At 42.4% G+C, this 22,652-nt stretch overlaps 1 protein-coding gene across 9 annotated transcripts in view; it reads left to right on the top strand.

Annotated features, from left to right (window-relative positions):
* Positions 1 to 1,208: 1,208 nt before the first annotated feature.
* NPAS3 (neuronal PAS domain protein 3) overlaps positions 1,209 to 22,652 on the top strand; it is a gene marked incomplete at its 5' end in the record, with an annotated part of 879,539 nt that continues 858,095 nt past the window's right edge. For 6 of the 9 annotated variants that reach the window (XM_079769762.1, XM_079769761.1, XM_079769766.1 and 3 more), the window contains one exon: positions 1,209 to 1,366. In XM_079769762.1, coding sequence (XP_079625888.1) covers positions 1,209 to 1,366 — 158 coding nt within the window. Of the gene's footprint in view, positions 1,367 to 5,578; positions 5,635 to 22,652 lie in introns of those variants that run through there. The other 3 variants (XM_079769764.1, XM_079769763.1, XM_079769767.1) reach the window with 1 other exon arrangement.

Here is a 22,652-nt window from a genome sequence, read left to right as displayed (position 1 = left end):
AAAAGGCGCGCCCACACCCAGCACCGCTCCGCGCCCCCTAAGGAAACGCCGCGGTGACGGCCTGGAGAACTATCCGGGAGACCCAGGGAAATAAACGCACGTGTTTTCCCTTTTTGTTTCCCTGGTGGCTGGGATTCGCAGAGTTCTCTGCAGTTGTGCCCGCTAAGTTATTGGTTTCGTCGCTCGAAAGGGGCTTTAGAGATGGATCGGGGTGGTGGGGGTGGTGTGTGGGGGAAGACATCCGATCCCTCTACTAGACCTGGAGTCCCCACCTCGCAAGTTTGTCCAGGACCAACCCGCCCTCCCACCAGGAGCGAGGAGAGTCCCTTCTTCTAAAGGGAACACACTGTCCCTTGCACAAAAGCGGTTGTTTCCTCCCCTCCTCCTGTGCACACCACCGCTCCTCGAGGAGCATCAAGTTCTCCCGCAGTCCAACTCCAAGTTGGCAGCCCCAGCGCTGCCTGGTTGGTGTGCACCAGACGGGCCGAGAGGGGTCCGGGCTGGGAGGACCCCCATTCCTGCACACGCTTGCTGGAATCCAGGTTGCTGGGAGCCGCGGGAGGCTCGAGCCTGCTGGATTGTGGAGGTTGTTTCTCTGGAGAGAAGAGGGGATAGAGAGCGCTTGTCCTGCACTTCGGGTCGGAAGTGCGCGCTGTGTGTGTGTGTGTGTGTGTGTGTGTGTGTGTGTGTGTGTGTGAAGGGGCGGGAAAGAAAAGCACCCTCCGCTGCCCGTCATTCCCTTGCACCGGCCAAGTCCTCGCCAAGCCTCCCGGTGCATCCTTCCTCCGCCACCCCCTCCCCTCCTTCCCTCAGCTGGGCTCGCGCGGCGCCGCCGGAGCAGCCAGTGAGAGCAACATCCTGGAAAGAGGGGGGAGCACCACCGGCCCCCAAAAGGGGGAAAAAGGCCCCACCCTGACACGTTTTGCTGTTTGCAAGTCCCTCGCACCCCGCCACCCCCGCACCTCCTCCTCCCGCTCGCGGCCCCCCCCCCCCCGCCCCCCAGCCCGCTGCGCTCACATCAAAGCTCCTCTCCGCCGCGCACAGTGGCCGCGGCTCACTAATGGGATTGCAGGCTGGTGCCTGGCTCCGCTGCTGCCGCCGCCGCCGCTCGCGCTGCTGCTGCTGCTGCTGCTGCCGCCGGAGCCCCAGCCCGAGCCCCCGCCAGCCGGAGCCCAGAGCCGCCGCACCCAGGGGCCGAAGCCGCGGCGATGATCCGAATCTTCCCGGATTTCAGCGTGCAGGTGACGGCCGCGGCGGCTGGCGGGGCGGCCGCGGGGGTGCCGGCTGGCGCCGGCATGGGGAGGGCCAGCGCCGCGGCAAACGGCACCCCGCAGAACGTCCAGGGCATCACCTCCTATCAGCAGCGGTGAGTAGTCCCGCCTGGGCTGGGGTAGTGCCCCCGCCCCGGGGTGCTGGGGTGTGGGACTCACTTTACCTCCTGTTTTATGTGTTACAACACATGCACATCGCTAGAGCTCACTTGGGCTTGCCCCTCGTTCTACGGATGAGAAAGGAAAAAAAAAATAATTCATAGTTCGGATCGAAAGGCACTCCGATGTGCTGACAAAGTGAAATCATCTTTCGCCCTCTGCCTGGCCCCAAATCCAGAGCCTCAGTCCCGCCAGCCAAAGAGTTTGCAGAGAAGTCTGAGGCACCGCACAAGGTGCTTTAGCAAAGTTTGGGTCCCAGCCCCTTGCAGCGGTGTTCTCTCACTGCCTCTGCCGGGTGCCGGCTCTTGCTGACGGGCAGCCAGGGCGGCGATTGATCACCGGAGGCTGATTGATCATTTGTTTCCAAACAGAATTGGAACGATTTTCACGTGTAGCTGTAGACTTGCAATGCTACATAATAGTGTTATCGTGTCACCTGTTACTACAGGGAAATACAGCACGAAATCCGAGTCTCCTCGGCGCTGCTTAGTATTCATCTTAAACGCATTATAATGCAAATGCCTAGGATTCAGAGGAAAGCAAATTTTACAAAGTTAGTCTGAATGGTGAGAAAGAAGCAAGTTTTAAAGTATGACTTGCTTGCCTTTCTCCCAAATATTTATAAATTTAAAAAATATGACTGTGACGTTGAAATAGTACACGTTCTTTGAATCAGTTAGGAAAGAAAGGGTGGGGGGAATTACCACCACCAATGCCCTACAACCCTAAAGTTTTTCCTTAAGGACACCCTGTGATGTCCCAAGATTTTATCGAAAATGTAATCCACAAAAATGTGCTGAGGAAAACTAACAATGTAGTATGAAAGGTAAGCCTCCCCCCCCACCCCCAATTTGTGGGGCTCAGTTTTTTTAGATAGAGGGAGGAAAAAAAAGAGCACATGAAAATGTGAAATTAAATATTTGTGTTTCCCAGATTGCACACGATTAAACATCTGAGAGATTTGCCAATGGCATTTAACTTAAAATATACACAATGCATAATTCAAACAACAGTTCCTATTTTTACCTTGTATTTCAAACTTCATTGATTTGAGAACCTTTGATTTGAACCAACAGTGTTTAAACTGAAAAGGTTAAGATAATCTATCACTGCCATATTTTGTGCCTTCTAACCAATGGCTCAGCGACCAGAGCAGATTTTGCATAACACACTGAGTGTTTTCCAAGTTGATGCCCAAAATGCTGCAAATATTCTGTGGAAGACTTCATTATATGCTTTGAGTACTGTTGAAAGTTTTCAAAGAAGTCTTGAAAATAACTCAAAAAGAGGCTGTTCCTTGTCACAGAGAATTTTTTGTTGTTGTTTAAGTTATTCTAGTCTTGTTTTACTTCAGTGATTACGAGAACATTTAATACAAAAGATCTGGGAATCTTTCAAACATAAAGGACGTAGAAAAGAATTAGGTTTAGAAAAGAATTAGATTTTTTTCATGGTTCAGGTATGTTTTTTTTTTGTCACTTATAAAACATTTAAATGACAATAGACTCAGGCGGTCACTTTAACCAGGAAGTGGAGGCAATAGTCACAATAGTATGGTCTGTGAAGTAGGGATCAAGGGTCAGAGATGTCAGATAGCTTTTGGACCATTTCAGGGAATTCCGGGCAACTTCAACTAGCCCATAAAATATAAATTGGGCATAAAGGGAGGTCATGGATTCAGCCTGTACGTTTGTTCTCAGAGTATTGGTATCTTTCACCATGAAGACATTCCCGTGTCCAATTTTCCTATAAGTCAGGAGCATCCCGGGGTAACTCTCCATAGTCCCCCACTCCGACATTGACAGCTCAATGATGCCTTCCACCGTCATCTTTGAAATCAGGCCACTTCATCAAGTCACATAATCCCACCACTTGTTCTAAAGACTATAAAGCTCTGAAAACAATCAACTCTAAAATTTAGCCTTTGGGATGTATTATTCCCTTCCTCTCTTTTTATGTCCTGTCATACTGACAGAAGAGAAGGTGTTAGCTGTGAAAAATGTAGCCTTCTTTGGTTTCCTTACTCCACTTTGATGACACCTGTTACTCCTCTGAGTTTCAGTTAATTTGGAGACAGGAGAGTGAGTCATGTGGGGCAAGATTATTGGCAGGTGTTTAAGGAGGGTCTGAGCCAGGAGTTAAATCCCCTGTCCTCTGGCACTTCATCAGGAATGTAGGCCACCAACATGTTAGGCTTGAGGGGCTATGAGGGGCAGACTTCGTTTCCACCTCAAGACCTGGATATGATCTCTAAAGAAAAAAAAAGAGTTTTTTCATTAAAATCTTTTGGGGAGTCTGATGAGGGAGTGATTTGGGTGGTGGTGATGTGGGTGTGGAGGGGTTCATGCAAAGAGTAGCCTGTTGGGAGAATACAAGCTTTTCTCATTTGTCATCTTTGGGCAGAAACACCCTAGGCTGGCTGCCCTGGAGTTGTCCAACTGGCAACTTTCCCTCCTCTCTTAAGTTCACTTTTCAATCACTCTCATCTTCTCCTACCTGTCGAGGGTACTCCAAAGAGAATTCAAACACCATCATGCAGATTAAACACCTCTGCTCTGAAAAACATATGTTTTCAGTTTCCAACTCCCAACCTCACTTTACTGGAAGAGAATGGTAGGACTGAGTGGGACCCCTCTGCAGGTCTACTTTTTCTTAAATTTAAAGTCAAGTGCCAAGCTTCACATTGGACTGTTTTCCTCCAGGCTTTTTCCTTTATTCAAGTGCTTTTGGGAGTCCCTTCCACTTTCCCGGTTGACACATGACTGACCCAAGTCTCTGCCCAAAAAAGCTGCCCACACCCAGCCGAGCGCTTTAGTGGAGAGAACGCTCTGAGCAGCGTCTACCCAGGTAACAGGATTCCAGCCCTGGCCCTGCACCGAGGGGGGCTTTCCTAAGGCCTCGTAGGGCTGCAAAATGGGGGGGCAGCTAGGCTAGACAGAACCAGAGGCCCGTAGTTTGGTCCGGTCCTATCCCAGGTGCCTGGAGCCCAGCCGTGCGCGGCGTTTGTGCAGAACTGCGTTTCAAGTCCTGGGGATTCACCTGTGAACCCTGGGGTCTGCAGATGTGTTTGTGCGCGAGTAATGCAGCCGCTCGGGCTGGGGGAACCGGGCCGAGAGCACCAGGACCGCGAGGTGCCGGTGCTGCTGCCGGGCCCGCCCACAGGGCTCCGGGCCGCGGGCTTGGCCAGCGCCCTCCCCACCCGCGTAGGTGCTCTGCCCCGGAATCGCGCGCGGGACAGGGTCCTGCCCGAGGCGGCTCCCGCGGCCTCCCGGCTCCTCTGTTCCTTCCCCCTGGCCGTGGTCCTCCAGAGAAGGGAAGTGTTCAAAACTGCAACTGAGTGGCGTTGTTGCGCCAGCAGCCGAGCATCCCAGTCCCCCACGGAGAGAGAGGGGGAGCGGGAGAGAAGGAGGGGGGAGGGGAGGAAGGGGTGTAGGGGGGTGTGTGTTTGCCTGCGAGGGAGCGCTTTGGAGCCAAGTAGCTGGAAAATGCCCAGAAATACTTTCACCGCGGTCCGGCGGGGAAGCCCCCGGGAGTCCCCCTCCCCCGCCCCTCCGGGCCTCGGCCCTGACCGCCCCCCGCAGGGAGGGTGTGTGCCCACCTGCCGCCCGCGGCTCCGGGGGGCGGCGGCGGGGCGGCTGTGGGGGGGGTGGCGGCGCGCGCGGCGAGAACCCGGAGGCGGCGGGGCCCTGTGCCCGGCTGCCCGCGGGCCGTGCGGCAGCCTCCCCCCCGCCGTCGCCGCCTCCCCCCTCCTCCCCGCCGCCGGTCGCCTGCCTCCGCCGGGCATGTCTTGGGAGCCGGAGCGGCCCGGGCCGCGGGGGCTCTGCGGCGCATGGACGGCGGCGGCGCCCGGCGAGCAGGGGGAGGAGAAGGCGCAGGCGGCGGAGGAGGCGGCGACCCGCAGCGAGAGGCACCGGCGGCGCGAGGGCCCGGCCGGCCGCCGGCGAGGCTCCAGCGCCGCTACTTTTCCGTAGCCTCCCCGCCTCGGCAGCGCGGCCGCCGCCGCCACGGCCACGGCCGCTGCCCGCCGAGCGCCGCGCACGCCCGCACTCACTCCCGCCGCCCCACGCACACGCACACCCCCCGCCCGCCCACACCCCCACCCGGGGAGGGGGGAGAGAGGCAAAAAGTAAGAGAGGAAAAAAAATAGCAGGAAGATGGCGCCCACCAAGCCCAGCTTTCAGCAGGATCCTTCCAGGCGAGAACGGTAACACTTTTCTGTTTATTGAACCTGCCGCCAGGGCGGTTGTTCCAACGCCGCCGCCGCCGCCGCCGCCGGGCCGGCTCCCAGCCCGCCTCCTGGGCCGCGAGCCCGCGGGACCCCGGCGGCCGGTGCCGGCTGCGCGCCCGCCGCTCCCCGCGCATTGTCCCCCCGCGGCTGCGGCGAGCGGGCTCCCGCGGCGGCCGCGCCGGGCTGGCCGAGCCGTCGCACCAGCTGGGCTCGGCGAATGGAGTGACTCGCTGCCAGAGGAAAAAAAAAAAAAAAAAAGGAAGAAAAAAAAAAAAAGAAAAAGAAAAAAAAAAAAGAAAGAAAAGAAAAACAAACACAAAAGAGAAGGGGCTGCTGTGCGCGGGGAGCCGCGGGCGGTGGGGGCCGGCACCCCCGGGGCGCCGCAGGTCCCCTGGCAGCTGCTCTCTAGGAAGGAATGAGGCTGGGGAGGGGGAGGCCGGCGGGCGGGCGGGCGGGCGGAGGAGGGGAGGAGGCGGAGGAGGCGGCCGGGGGCGGGGAGCGAGCTCGCGCCGGGCCGGGGCTGAGCCGGAGCCGCCGCGGCCGCGGAGCTGCTAGGCCGGGCGCGGAGCGGAGCGGGGCGGGCGCGCGGCCGCCGCCGCCTCCCGCCCAGGCTGTGCCCTCGGCCGCGGCAACTTGTGGGTCTCGCGCTTGGCCCCTCCGCTCGCCTTTTCCCTCCTCTCCACCCCCCAGCCTCCGCAGAAAAAGCAAAAAAAAAAATAACCAGGGAAACCCCAAATTTCAAAATAAGCAGCCAAACAGCGAGGTGTGAAATGTGCCAACAGTTGGAGGGAGCATCTATGCCCCGTTAGTTACTGCTCCGGGACCTGAGCTATAAAAAGTTCCTGGTGAGAATTGCCTTTCCAGGCAGGGGCTCAGCGGAGCGTGTCTGTTTGAAGTTAGTTAAACTAAAGCCAAAGGGAAAGGGAATTTGTATTCAAATATCCTTCACCGTCCTTCCTACGTGAATGGCATGGTTAGGTTTCAGAGTAACGAACCCCCCCAGTGGTTTTCCCTCCTGCTGTCCCCACAGCCTACTTTGTTTGGAATCTTTTTTTTTTTTTTTTTTTTTGCTATTAATTGGCAGTGTCAATGACATTAATTGCATATAGCATATTTGTTTGAGCAAAGTGAATATCTCTTTCTGTCTCTGAAGAGGAAATGCTCCATGGGAAATAGGAAATGTTACCCATTGGTTCATGAGGAAAACAAATGGTGTTAGATATAGGCACCCCCACCCCCCACCCCATCCCCAGCAGAGATGTTTACTTTCTTCAAATGTTTAACTGAACTTGAAGATGAGGGGAGTCCTTAGCTGCAAAATTTAATTATCATTACATGGGCGGTTTAATTTTTGATACAACATAGCATTTAACCTATAGCTTATATTCCAGAGAAAGCAGAGAGGTATTTAAACAAGCTATTCATTTAAAAAGCTTCAGTTGCATTGTTGCTTGTTGCCTTCATACAATAAGGACTTCAGGATTAATTTTGTTAAGTAGATACATACTAATTCTAAACTCTAGGTAATTTCTATATAAGTCATATGCCTGAGAGTAAACCAGTTCTTAGAGATGTTAAATGTGTATAGAATTTACTACCTGATAACTCATATAGCTAAAATAAATATTTAGTATTAGTGTTTTATGAAAAATTCACATATTAACTATTTTACTTTTTTTTAGATAGGAAAAATTTATCAACATGGTGATGAACACTTTTGAAATCAGAAGATGATAATTTCCTTCCTCCCTTCCTTCTTCCCCCCCCCCCCCTTTCCCAGGTTCTGTGGGGGTAGTAAATGTATTTACTGGGATGGCCCCAGTAATCTCTCTAGCAGAGGCCTATTTGTGTGCCATTTTGGGAATTTCTCTGAGATAGGAATCTTGAAGATAGAATTAATTTGTGGAGGAAACTTCATAGCCTGTGCATGAGCGCTTTCTTTATCACCTGTCTCCATTTGGCATTCGAAGAAGGTAAATCAAAGTGCGCGATTTGTTATTTTGCTCCACTTGAGAGCTGAACTAAATAACACTTGGTCTGAAATTCTGATTGAAGTTGTAGGAGGATATAGTGTATTTAATTTAATGCCCTTTAATAGCATCTTCTTGTTCAGCTCGGATGCTGTCATTTTAAAGGTTGGATCTGAGAAGGTTTAACCTGTAGGGAGAGGGAGGAGTAATGAGGAGGTAGGGGCCAGAGGAGCAATGTAGAGGAAGGGATGGAGGAGTTATAAACCAAACGTTTCAAACAATAATAAGTACAAACTTGTCTCTGGTATCCAAACAGTTGTTTTATACACTGAGGGTTAACTTGGTTTTTAGGGTTTTAAATGCTCTTAACACTTTAAGTGTAAACATTACACATGCCAGTTGTTTTGGTTTTGTAATGAGAAATGAGAAGTAGGATGGTTTGTTCAGGAGGGGGTTTTCATAGTTACTTGCTAAGTAGAGTCATTTCACCTTGATGTTCGCTTTGTGCCTGGAACTTGTTGGTTACTAGTAGTATTTCTTAGTAATGATTGAACACAAGTAGGTTTATAAAAGGTGACTTTCTGTGGACATGCTTTAAAACCGTGATTTTCAAGCTTTTTCCTCTCATGGCACACATTAACTAATTATTAAAATTCTGAGACATGTTAAAAAATATATATATTTTTGCTGCTCTAACAATAAAATAGGTATGATTTTGATTCATTCACATCAGAGAGCTATTGTTGTGTTGACTGTTGTCATTTTTTCATTTGACAATCTAAGGGAAAAGAGGTCAATGCCCCTGACTAAATAGTCAGGGATTGCATGTTTTAAAAATTCTTGTGGCACACCAGTGTGCATGGCACACCTGTTGAAAATTGCTGCTTTAAGTGATATCCTTTCAATTAATTTCAAATAATTAACATCATAAAGACATTTATGGACACGATTCTTTACTGCTTTTCAAATACATCAGTAATAAAAAACATATAGAAAAAGTATCTTTTGAGTCATCCTTTTGCTTATTTATGAAATATCTGACCTGAATATAATAGTAAAGTAAAAATTCATTTCCTTCTAGTTTTGTTTACAGAGTAGATTTTGGAAAAATAAGGTGTTTCTTGATAATGTCTTTGATTGCTACTTAGTATTCCTTAAATTTCTCTGATTCATACACAGAGAAAATGCCTCTTTAGAACCTTAAAAATACAAGTTGAAAACCTTATATATTTAAACTTGTTTGATTTTTCTTTAAACTCGAGTAGGCTGCAAATTATGTAGCATGACCACAGAGTGTTTCCACTATGTGGATATATAACCAGGATAATTAGACTGACAGAAGTGTCAAGCATGTGACATGCTCATGCTGGTTTGCAAAGCACATTCCTGTAGTCTAGGGCTTTTGGTTAGAAAAGTAAAGGTGGTGGTAGTGACTTTTGGGGAGGCATTTCTTGCTACAGTGTAAGCTTAAACGCAGAGTGATAAATGATGATATGCGTTGTCTAACACTTGCTTATATATAAATAGCTCCACAAGATTGCTTAAATGATAATCGAAAATATGAAATAGGATGGCCTTCATATCACAAGGCCAAGGGTCTACAAATGGAAAAACTGAAATAATGAAATATTTCCAAGGCAACAGACTGTCAACAAGAACTGTAATGCATGGGCATATCATAGAACCACCCGAGAGGATATTAGATCGTATAACTCCAGAGCCAGGAGTGATAATGACCTTTATTATGTAGCACCCTCCCACATTACAGCATCCTTCCATATTCCCACTTTCTAATTTCTGAATGGAGAGACCTATAGCTACTCCAGATCTGTAACATGCCAATTACTAGGTTTGATTTGTTACAATGAGCAAACTTGAATATAACATTATTTGATGCTTTTTTTTGGGGGGGGGGGGAGTTACATGAGGTATTTTCAGCACCTAGTGGTGTCATGAGTAAAATTTTGGTCCCCCTGTCTTCACATTCTTGGAAATATGACTTTTATATTTACTTAAAGGTAGGTGAAAATAATCTCTCAGCAATGAATTGATAAGAGTTACATTGCAGGTTATATAGGATCTACAGATTAGAACAGCTTGATATTATTAGTCATATGAAGTTTTATTTTCCCTGAAATTCTTCTACATGATGGTTGCCTCTACAATAGAGCTATTTTATAGGAATGCCAGAATTTTCATGAACTCCTCGCCTCTTTTGCTCTGTCCCAGATCTTAGTTTGCAACCCACTGGCTTGTTCAAATTGTATATGTTTAAAACAGGAACTGAAGTTCAGAATCCCCTGCTCTATGGTGAAGTTTTCTACAATAGTGTGTGTGAATATATATATATATATATATATATATATATATATATATATATGTATATATGTATAGGTATGTATATATATGTATATACATGCTTTTGTAGAGCAGCACTTTGTGTGTGTGTGTGTGTGGGGGGTGTAGGAAGTGCAGCTTTTATTTAGTTCTTTTTTAAGCTGTAGAGCTTTATATTTTGTGGGATATTTGTGGAGCATATGTCATGAAGATTAGTAACAATGACCCCAATGTAAACCTTAGTCTATTTATGTTTTCTTTTTTTTCCTGCAATTCTTGTGATCCTTTTTCCTATGGAGAATGCCATCTCTAAATTTAAAGAAAATTCAGCACATGAGAGAGGAAGTAGCCTCTCCCTGTGGGGGATACATGGCCACTTATTCTACATTGTAGCATTTCATTCTTGAAATAATTAAAAAAATTTTTTTGTATTGCCATTGGCTTAGAATCTAACTTCAGGTGTTGTATAGACACTGCTTAATTGTTTACCAGGGGTAAGGCTGAAACCTAGTGGAAGAGTTAGTGTGTTGAAAATTTTAGTTGATTAAAATACTAATTTTAAAATTTAAATGCTATCAAAGTTGCACATAACAGAATGTGTAAAACTTTAAATATTTAAATCTGTATTATGATTAAGTAAGAACTACCAAAATTTATGGAAAAATATATTTATGTTTGCTTTGCATTAAATGATGCTAGTATTTTCATAGTAAATAGTGCCCAGCCCTCCCCCCCCCCCCCCGCCCTTATTGGGCATTGTAATAAACCAACTGTAACCAAATGGTATTTTTCCTGTGCTGGGCCCCATTAGTGTGAATAGGTAGGATGTTTGCACTATTAAGTTTGATAGAACCTTACATAGTTAGAATAATTTGAAGCAATATTAATAATACTACAGGGTACAAGTAGGATATGGCTCGGTAAGAGGGAAGTGATTGCTATTATATCTGAAATAACTAGCGCAGTGACAAAATTAAACAACACTTGAAGTTATTGTCTGTATATATTTCTAAAGCATAATGTTTTGATGAATTAATTGGAACACTTGGGGCCTTTTGCACAAAATCATGAGATGCAAAATGAAAATCCCATATTGTTATGGCCCAAAGGGCTTGTGGCTCTTGCCAGTACTTATTGACTGGTTCCCACACTCAGCTTTGTTTATTGAACCTCTACTATGGACCATGGGTTAGTAGTGAATAATATATCCTGTAAGAGCAGTTGCTCTGGTCATAGATTTATCTCTATTTTGGACATGCCAAATATTACAGAGATCCAGAAAACACCTTTTCTGAAAGAGGAAGAGGTGCAGAATTCATGGAAGTATACAGAAGGCTCTCTGTTGCTTTTGACTTCTGTTAGCTTAGTATTCTGGGGGGACAGACATTCAGCTTCTAAAATATTGGAATTAATGATTATGAAATGATTAGTTCTAGGTAAACAAAAAAAAAGATGCTATATAAATATACATTATTGGAAATTTTAAAGAAGATGTCTGATGGTATTTAAAAATAAAAAGAGGCCCTGGCGGATTTGGCTCAGTGGATAGAGCACCAGCTTGCAGACTGAAGGGTCCCGGTTCGATTCCGGTCAAGGGCACATGCCTGGGTTGTGGGCTTGATCCCCAGTGGGGGCGTGCAGGAAGCTGCCGATCGATGATTCTCTGTCATCATTTATGTTTCTCTCTCTCCCTTCCCCTTCCTCTCTGAAATCAATAAAAATATATTAAAATAAATAAATAAATAAATAAATAAATAAATAAATAAATAAAAAAAAGAGATCACATATGAGGATAAACATTATTGGACACTACTGTGTTTCAGGTCCTGTATTGAATACTTCACAGTAATTTTCTCATTACTTTCCCCATTGCCATATGAGGGAAGTGCTAATATCCCATTAATGGATGAGCAAATAGAGGCTTCTCTATTCTCAAGGAGGGTGGTAGAGTTAGAGATTGAATTCAGGTTTGGGTAGAAGTGTACCTTAGCAGCAGTGTGGAGGGGCCTGCAATATTTGATTTCTGAAGTCGGGGATTTCTGAAGAGATGCTGGAGAGAGTTCCTACGACAGAAAGACCAAGCACATTATGGACAGTGATCAAGATCTCAGCTTCTTGGTCCTTCATCAGATGTTTGGAGAATTTCAGAAATACAGTGTTTATAAAGTTAGAGGAAGAATCAATGTTTAAATTATTTTCACTCTGTTCTTTAACATTTGAGTTGTTTTGTGAGCAAGCTCCATGACTACGTATATTTCAGGGCAGATCTTTTTACTGAATGGTTAGAGAAGAATCATTGTGCCACGTGCATAAGCCTATTTGGTCATAGCCTTGCAAGTATACCAGGACCTGTTCTGATCCTGAGCCATGCCTCAGTTTGACTGAAGTTTACGATTAAGGAATTTTAATTTTGTGATAGTTTTGCCACCAAGTGGTTACAAACAGCCTCATAGAGCTTTCTGAGTAACACACTTTAGTGCCTAACTGTATTTCTGGATATTGGGCTATTACTGGATAAGGACTTGTACAAGTTGGCCTCTTGCCAACTTATCTGGCATATTAATAATGGCAGCAAGCAAGCATTTGTATAGCACTGTGTGCCAGGTACTTTTCTAAGGGTTTCGTATATATTATAGGTCTTATTTAATTAAAAACATAACATGTTAAAAATGGACCACAATAAATACATAAGTGATGTTATCATTATTTAGTGCCCCCCCCCCCATCTTGAAGTCTTTGGTAATGTTTTTATTTCTTTAATGCCAGGAATGAAAGGGGTTGTTGGTCTGGTATAGCAATTTCTTAACAAAACTATACTTTAGGAAACTTTGTAGCATTTGACTCCATCTCTGCTCACTGTAGCATGTACACTAGCTTTGAGGTAGCAGACAAGCATGCCACATTTAGCTTAATGTTTTTGGATGTAATACTGTTAACCGAATAGCTTCTTTAAAAATGTGCATAGTAGAAATTTCAGAGTTTGAAAGTACTAAATAAGCAGTGCTTGAATATTTGTGGTTGGATGAGCTGAGTATTTTGCTGTGTATCTTAATTACTCACTTTTATATTCAGAATTTTTTTGTTTACATGAAGAATAGGTTGTCATATGAAAGGTTGGGAATGGCTCATTTAGAGGGCTGGTCTGCTAAGATATTGAAGATAAAAAGCAGCAGTCAGTAGAAAGTATAAGTAAAAAATAGGCTGCAAACTTTAAAACAGCATTCAGAAAGTCTTAAAAGAAATCACAGCTGATTACAGTATTTTATATACTATGCTAATGCAGAATTAAAGGTCTCTGACTTGGGTATCTAGGTTGTAACTTATCAAATCTTTATCACATCTTTTGGAAAGTAGTGCAGCATAGCATTTTAAAACTACTTTATGGAATCATAGGTCATTTCAGTAATATCTCATGCTGGTAGACTGGGGCCATTTTATTTGTAGGATTTATAAAAATATTTTATTATGAAAAAAATTAATATTGGATCAAGGGCCATTTTTATGAGAATATAACTAAAATTAACACCCTCCCCCAATCTATGAGTTATCCTTTCTGCTATTGTAACCCTGCAGAAAATGATATTAGCTCTAAACTTCATTCAGAAGAACTTTACTTAGAAAGATTGTAGTATTTTGGTTGGGGCAAATGAAAATATTGAAACTTTGTAAAGCCTATCTCTGTCTCTTGTTCTAGAAAAAGGAGATATCAATGAAAAGAGATATTTTAGGAATTAATATGTATTGCACTTATGAAGCAACATTTTTTTCCTACAAAAATAATTTATTCCTTGGGATCTATTTCTGAAAAAGGTACCTTCTATTCATATATATGAGTGGGATGGTTTTATTCACTGCACACAATTTCTATATATGATATACATGGTTTATATATAAGCCATATATATATTTGTGTATGTACATAAACCAGATATACCATGTTTGTGCATATCTACCTAAAATGTGAAAATATTACAAAAATGTCTTGAACATATTATAAATGTCTTACTTTAAAGCAAGTTAAATTTAAATATATGCTGTGGATTGGTGACTTTTTTGTTTTCCTAAAGCTGTAAAGAAAAGTAGGCTCATCATTTTTTTTGCACATTTTTATTGTTCTGTGTAAATGTAATTTGTTAATCCTGTGAAATTTGTCATAGATAAATTTGCTTGGATTATCTTGTCACCACCGTATCTGCATTCTTTTGTTCATTGCTTATTCATAATTTAACAGTCTGGCAGTGAGCCTTTTTGGGATGCTCACAAAAGATATACGACCTCTTCCAGCTGCTACTATAACCTGCAGAATGCACAGCAAGACATTAGAAACGTGAGGATTCCTCTACTGATTAAAGTGCTCTTCATTTAAACAGTCTGTTCATAAGAATCTCAGGAATCTTTGGCTACCAGCAGTTTTGATTTTTTTTTTCTTCCTAACAGAATTAGTGCTAACAATTGAATCTTCATTTGGTATGAATTTTTCAGATTATCCAACAAAGTTAATTCCTTGAATGCTGTTTCTTCTTTATAACTAAATACTTAAAATTTTTGTATTTGGGGGTGTTGAAGCTATTCAGAAATGTGTTTGTTTTTTTTTTTGTTTTTTGGACAAGGAAGACTAGAGGGTGGAGGAATAATCACATCCTAATCTTAGAAGAAATGGTTGGTTTAATCCTACTTGAATCCAAGCCCTTTACAGTTTATGCTCTAAACACCCTATATTATGTTATGTGGCATATATTAAAATAGAATGTTAGTTGGAGTATAACCACATCTTTAGGTTTTCGTTATTCTGAATTAGTTTAGCATATAAATTTATTCTCATTTCCTCTCTCTCTCTCTCTCTCTCTCTCTCTCTCTCTCTCTCAATCAGCAGATCAGTTTATGAGTAATGGCTAGTTTTTGCCTCTCTTCTGTGCAGGCATATGATTACGGTTCAAAATAATTCATTGCTAATCCATGCAGTATTGGGCCATCTCCATCACTCTGTTCTGTGATTAGCGCCTCAGGCCTGCTGCCTCGCTTTCCGCCCTGATTTCCTTTAACTGCAGCCCTTGTTTTAATATAGTTCTGTAGTCACCACTCTCCCGCTAGCCCCCTCCATCCTCATATATATCGATTGCACTAGATTAATATTTATTTGAAGCTATTTTTCAGACTTTGTGAAAAATGTATTCATTTCTTACTGTGACTCTTCATCTAAAGGGAGGGGAGAGGGACGCTGAGGGACTCAGGTGTGCAACTCTTCTCACAGAGAAAAGCTATGACATTTCCCACCTTCATTCTTTGCTGTGGTCGAGGTTTGTTCTTTATACGCAACTCAGGTAGGGTAGTTTCCTTTTAGACAGGTTAAGCCACAATGTTAACAGTTGAACTCTTGTTCATAACAGTTCTAAAATGGCTTTCTGTATTTTTCAAGTACACACTGTAGTCAGTGCAACCACCGTAATATACATTGATCAGCTTACATTGAGTATTTCCAGACAGGGACGTGAAACTATCATTTTCCTTAACATGAAAATTTACCAGTTTTACCAGGAGGTCACCTAACAGATTTTTAAGACTTTGGTGCAGATCTCAGTAGTTCTGTGATCCTTTTAATAATTACTTTGGTCTCATTGTAGCCGTGCGTTTGAAAGTGTAGGTCAATGAGGATGATTGCATTCAGAATTTCATGATCTGTGTAGTGGAACAAATTGAAAGCAAAGCCTGTATCAATCACTGTGAAGGGAGGGTTAATTGTTACCGCTTCTCAAGCCTCTGGACAGATAAACCAGTAATGAAATACTTATTGCTCTGATATGTGAGTGCTAATGGATGAAACAATGGAAATAGAAGCAGTCATAAGAGATAACAAAAAAGGTAAAGAAAAAATAATAAACTGGATGAGAGTATGGAACTGTGTACTGCATTAACTCTCTTAAAAGTAATATTGTTTTTAGCCTCCTACCCATCTTTTTTCTGGCAGGTTAGGGCAGTATCATATATCAGCTTGCTACAGCCAAATAAGAATATAAATGGAAAACTCTCCTTCTGTAAAAAAAAAAATCTATAAAAAGGTGCAGCCCTATGCTCTATAGGAACTCTGTATATTTTATAAAGTAATGTTTGAGTTACTATTTAAGTGTTTCTCTTTTAAGACTATAGATGCTACCTATGTTAAATAATTATAGATGCACAGATGGCTTAAATTCCAGAATGCTTGAAAGGATTGTTTTGTTATCTTTGAATAGATTTTGGAATTGTTGGTCCACTATAGACCAAAGCATAGACAAAATTGTGAAATACATAAATAATAAGAATAATAAATAAATAAGAATAAATAAGAATTAGTGTTGCAAAGAAATCTTGAGATCAGAGTAAACACATTTAACCAATTCTTCCATATGAACTTAACATTTAAACATTTGTTAGCTACTTATACGTTGAAATATATGCAAAAATATTTAGCCAAATTGAAGTCTTAGGCCCATGACAATCATCTCAACACAGTGGGTAGTTCTGAAAATTAATGAGAATGATAATACTGTAAAGACTGTTCCAGAGTTTGCCCAAATTCATTATCTAAGATTCTTGTTAAGAACATCTCAAAGAATTTTAACCAGGAAAATATATTAATGGTTAAAAAGCATTTTCAAAATCCTGAATTATAAAAGTATAATGGAATTATATATGCAAGAGTTATAGATAGTAATACAGCTAGCAGAAGACATTATGAGGGCATATTTTTCCATAACCTGTATCGCTCTTGCATGTGGTTTCATCCATCAAGTTTAATCACATAGATTATTTTTTGTATTTAGGATAAGAAAATCAAGATCATTTAAAAAAGACAATGGGTTTCTTTCCATTAATGTGGGGAAGCTTATAGCTCTAAAAAGTTAAGATATGCCTCTTAGCAGTCATTTTAGATTTAATACAAACAACTACTAACAAGATAGAACATTCTTAGCAAAAAGAAAGAACTGTTCCACATCTTTGTATTAGTCTTCAGAAAGTCAAGAATTTCCTAAGGCCTGTTTCCATGCAGTATTATTGGCGGCATAGCATTTTGGACAAATGATTGGGGCATGGCCCTTTTTATGACAGTAGCACCATCCGCTAATGAGGTTTGGCATATTGTAAAAGATAATTGTAATAGAAATGTTGTAATGTCCCTGGATCAGGGGATATTTAAAGTGTTACTAAAATACACTAGGGTGTTAGTCAGTCAGAGCCCTGAAAGTCAAGCTGTTACCAAAGGGTGTCAATTTTTGTGTACAACAAAGGGCAAGCAAGAAGTAATAGATGTGTACTTAAGAGAGTGGTCCTTGGATATGAAGATTATCAGGGCAGTACATTATGAATTGCCACCGGGGACTTGCTCTTTGATTCCTTGTAGAACAGTAGGTAATGGCATGAATCCTGGTCACCTGCGTGAGTCTTCCATCATCTTTATAGGAAGGTGTACTCTACACAGGTCTTTTAACCATTTAGAGCCCGTTTCTTCATTTGTATAGTATTGAATTGCTAACATTTTTCCAGCTACAAAAATTTATGACTACATGGTGATGTGGTTATATGATATGAAATAATGAATTAAAGTATATGGTGGATTTTTTTTCTAATGGTATTGACATTTACAAACATTCTTTATTAGAAAACTATTAAATAAACTAAGTTTTTAGATCAAATGTGATGCTTGCCATGCAAATTTCAATCAACAAAATATAGGATATTAAGATATGTTTTCTCCTATGAAAACATCTTTGGAAGGAAACTTCTTACTGGAGAAATGCCCAAAGGGACATTGCAGTGGAAGCAATAGACTGGATTAAGTTATTTTTTTAAAGTGACATATTATGCACATGATTCAATGTAGCACTAAAGAAAAACACTAAAAGTGTTTAGTGATAAATACATTTGTTGGTTAAATTCAATTGAGCCAGTAGAACAGCTCTGGAAATATTTGAAAATTAGATGATATACCATAAAGAAGGAAGTTAACAATGTAATATTTGATGGACAGGCGAGAGCTTAGGGGAATAACTAATATCTGAAATATTTGTGTGTTCCTAAAACATTTATAACGGAATAAATTTCTACAGTGAGACATTTGCCCAAACAACAATGCTTTTTTTTTTTTTTTTAACTTTTTTTCTCAAAGGAGCTTTCTTCTACTTCTTCTGCCTTACTTGTAAGGGTGAACTGATTCAGTGTTTGTAGTATAGACAGATTTACATATTTATGATTGGGTAAGATTTCTTGCTTCTAAAAATTTAATAACTTTTAAAATAGATGTATCATTTAGTCAGTTATTGTTATAATTTAGTCACTTTTTATTGTTTTAGGATATTTACAATGAATGATATTAACAGATTAATGCAAGTATATTACTATGAGATAATTAATTCTTTGCTTAATTTCTACATATATAGATTACTTATACCTATATTCCATATATTTCCTGTAGATTAAGAATATTTTATCCCCTATATCTGTATTTTATGCTTAATTATCAGGGACAGTTTAATACCACTAATAAACATATTTTTCCCTAATAAACTCTTCCTCAAAAAGGTAATTTGCCATTTTTCTACTATGAAAACACTCAGGAAAATATGGAAAAGCACGGTATAGTAGATTTCTGTAGTTCCTTTCTTTCCCTCTTCACTTATCAAAACCCTATTTTCTCAAAGCTAATTTTGGGTGGGTGTTAGAAGATAATCTCATTCGAACATTTTATAGTTAGGAGAGAAGCTCATTTTAATTGTATAAAGGGAGCCAATGGTAACAAACCAAATAGAACATGGAGGGTCCTCAGTGTGCCCTTGCCTGTCTCTTCACGTCACACATGTATACCCCTCCCCAGAGACACGCTAGTCAGGGCTTTGACATAACTCTGCTGAAAACTCAACATCTCACAGTGACATTGTTTTAGAAATATGCTAACTTTCCCACATTATTGTATAAAATGGGTACATGGCATTCGCTTGGTTAAATCCATGTGTTGTACATATTTTCATTGGCGAGCATTTTTTTCTATCTAGTTAAAAGTCTCTCACTGTGGTAAAGAGCTACCATCAATGAGGAAATTTAGAATTGGGTGGTATGTTGTGACACCAAGGTTGGCTGTGTTTACTCAGTGCTGAAATGGAATTTAAACGTGGAATTTATAGGTGGCTGTAGCGTTCTCTGTAGAAGGGGATCACGGCAGATGTTTAGACCTGGGTTGGACCAAACCACAGTAGACTTCACAGCAGACTTCAGTCTGGCCCCTCTCCCACTTCTGCAGTCGGGTTTACTTACCAGGTCTTATTCCAGGGGCAGGCCTTGCCATCTAGCTACATTTTGTTGTCATTTGTCAGCTGTACTGGTTCCATACCCGGTCACAGAGCCTTTTGATAGGTCCTGATTGAGTGTGGCCTCTTTTGATTTAAACAGGGATTTTTAACCCAGGGTCTATAATTGTTATACCAGTTGGTGAATGGGCTTTAGGGGATCCGAGAATCTCCTGACATGACATATTCATACTTTTTAAATCAATTACTCAAGGGGACATATATTCCCCCAAAATCTGTGTCAAGAATTGTGAAGAGCCTGACGTTTTAGCTTACTTGCAAGCTAGTGAATTAGCCTGTAGCAGTTTATTGGATGCTGGTAGAGGATGCAAAACCCTCAGGTCAGAGGTAAAGAAAAGTTTAATATAGCATTAGCAGTAGCCAGAGTGTCAGTATTTAAGGCAATTCTCTGAGCCCCAGTTCCTACAGGTGATGCAAAGAGGGCCAGATAGTACCTCCACATGCAGTTGGCTGTGTACAAGAGGATTCTGAGCTTAGGGAACCTGAATCTTTTAGAATGGGTAGTAGATATGTCTTCCCTTTCCTCTGGAAGGAGAAACACTAGCTCTGTCCTTCCAAGGCTGTTCTCTTTACAGATAAACTTGGATGTGTAGTCCAGAACAAAGGGCAGTTATTGCCGTACATGCAAGATGTGCAGAAATGCAAGACTCATTCAGACTTGTCTCTCAATAGTCTGAACCACTATTGTGGAAATTATTATAAAAGGGAGGAGAGGAGCTAGTGGTGAAATAGTCCTATAGTTTAGAACTTTATTGAGCTTTTTGCAACATGAAATCAACTATTAAAAGAGAAAATAACAGAGGTTTTGAATATGTAATTTTTCCAAAATTGTATGTGATACATAATTTTAGCTGACTCAGTAGTGGGTGAGTCCTTATATTATTAATACTAGAGGCCCGGTGCATGAAATTCATGCATGGGGGGCGTCCTTCAGCCCAGCCTGCACCCTCTCCAATCCGGGACCCCTCGGGGGATGTCCGACTGCCGGTTTAGGCCCGATCCCAGGGATCGGGCCTAAACCGGCAGTCAGACATCCCTCTCACAATCTGGGACCACTGACTCTTAACTGCTCACCTGTCTGCCTGCCTGATTGACCCTAAATACCTCCCCGCCAGTCTGATCACCCCTAACTACCTCTGCCTGCTGGCCTGATCGCCCCTAACTTCCCCCTGCCAGCCTGGTTGCCCCCAACTGCCCCCCCCTGCTGGCCTGGTTGCCCCTAACTGCCCCTCCCCCTGCTAGCCTTGTTGTCCCTTACTGCCCCCCCCCCCCCCTGCCGGCCTGGTTGCCCCCAAGTGCCCCCCTCTGCCAGCCTGGTTGCCCCTTACTGCCCACCCCTGCTGGCCTGGTTGCCCCTTACTGCCCCCCCCCCCACTGGCCTGGCCCCCCTCAATTGCCCCCCCTGCTGTCCTGGTCACCCCCAAGTTGCCCCCTCTGCTGGCCTGGTCACCCCCAACTGCCCCTCCTGCTGGCCTGGTCACCCCCAACTGCCCCCCTGCTGGCCTGGTCACCCCCAACTGCCTCCCCCTGCCGGCCTGATCGCCCCACACAGCCTGCTGTTCAGTCTTTTGGTCGTCCCTCACTAACCCCCTTGCCGGCCTGATCGCCCCACACAGCCTGCTGTTCAGTCTTTTGGTTGTCCCTCACTAACCCCCTTGCCGGCCTGATCGCCCCACACAGCCTGCTATTCAGTTGTCCCTCTGGTTGTTTTGGTTGTGACGGCCCCTGGCTTTTTATATATTAGGATATTCACATTCTCATGATTTATGTTTTATCAGAGTAGATGTTTGTCCTATTTTGTAAGTACATTCTCTTTCTGGTTTGCTCTTTTTATCCACAAATTTTGTAATGTTGAGAGTTCACTTTGTGTCTTTGCATTATATCATTTAACTTTCTCCATAACTCAATGAGATAGTTCTGTCAATATCTCCACTTTATAGGTAAAGGCACAGTTATTAAGGATTTTAAATTGGGCTCAAGCCTTGGTCTGTTTTTACTTATCATAGGAAAGAGGATATTAGCTTCCTTCTGACTCTTGTAGATTTTAATTTTTTTCTTTTAATTGTATAACTTTCATTTTAAATTATATTTTTATTTTTCAGTTACAGTTACAATTAGTCACTGTATATTAATTTCAGGTGAACAACCCAGTGATTAGACATTACATAACTTATTAAGTGATCATCCCGATAAACCTTGCACCCATCTGACACCATACATGGTTATTAGTATATTATTGACTATATTCCCTATGCTGAACTTTATATTCCCATGACTATTCTGTAAGTACCAATTTGTACTTCTTAATCCCTTCTCTGTTTTCACCTGTCCCTCCAACTCCCTCTCCTATCTGGCAACCAACAAAATATTCCCTGAATCTGAGTCTTTTTCTGTTCTGCTTGTTTGCTTATTTTGGTTTTTGGATTCAATTGTTGATAGATATGTATTTATTGCCATTTTATTGTTCATATTGTTGATCTTTTTTTTTTCTTCTTAAAAAGACCCCCAATATTTCATATAATATTGGTTTGATGGTGATGAACTCCTTTAGCTTTTTCAGGGTCTGGGAAGCTCTTTATCTGTTCTTTGATTATAAATGATAGCTTTGCTGGGTAGAGTAATCTTGGCTGTAGGTCCCACACTTTTCATCACTTTGAATATTTCTTGCCAATCCCTCTGGCCTGCAAAGTTTCTGTTGAGAAATCAGCTGATAATTTTGTGGGAGCTCCCCTGTAGGTAACTGCTTTTCTCTTGTGCTTTTAAGATTCTTTGTCTTTAATTTTTTGCATTTTAGTTTTGGTGTGTCTTGATGTGGGTCTCTTTGGGTCTGTCTTGACTGGAACTCTCTGTGCTTCCTGGATTTGTGTGTATATTTCCTTCATCAAATTAGGGAAATTTTCTGTCACTAGTTTTTTCAAATAGGTTTTTCAAATTTCTTGCTCTTTCTCTTCTCCTTCCACCACCCCCATGATGCAAATGTTGGTACACTTGAAATTGTCTCAGAGGCTATAGATTTATTTTATATTTCATTCTTTCTTCTGGGGCTTCTCCATTTTCCCACATCACCTTCCTACATCATAATGTTTTTATTTTCCCATACTCTGCTCCTCACCCCATATGGGCCCAGTTGATGCTATAGGTTCTTTCATATACATTACCTTACGATTTTGTTTAGAGAGTTATACACTGTAGTTCTACTTCCTACATAGTTTTTATAATATTTAACTGTGAATAGATTTACATTTTGTCAGTTATGGTGGCATGGGTCATAATATATTCATGACTTTTGCATAGCATTTCATTTTTGTATATATCATAATTTGTTTGATGTAGCTCATTTAAAAGGCTT

This window comes from Cnephaeus nilssonii, assembly GCF_951640355.1.
Source record: "Cnephaeus nilssonii genome assembly, chromosome: 4".
In the NCBI taxonomy this organism is placed as follows: domain Eukaryota; kingdom Metazoa; phylum Chordata; class Mammalia; order Chiroptera; family Vespertilionidae; genus Cnephaeus; species Cnephaeus nilssonii.
The sequence above is the reverse complement of the archived record's forward strand: the minus strand, read 5'-3'. Positions and strand labels throughout refer to the sequence as shown.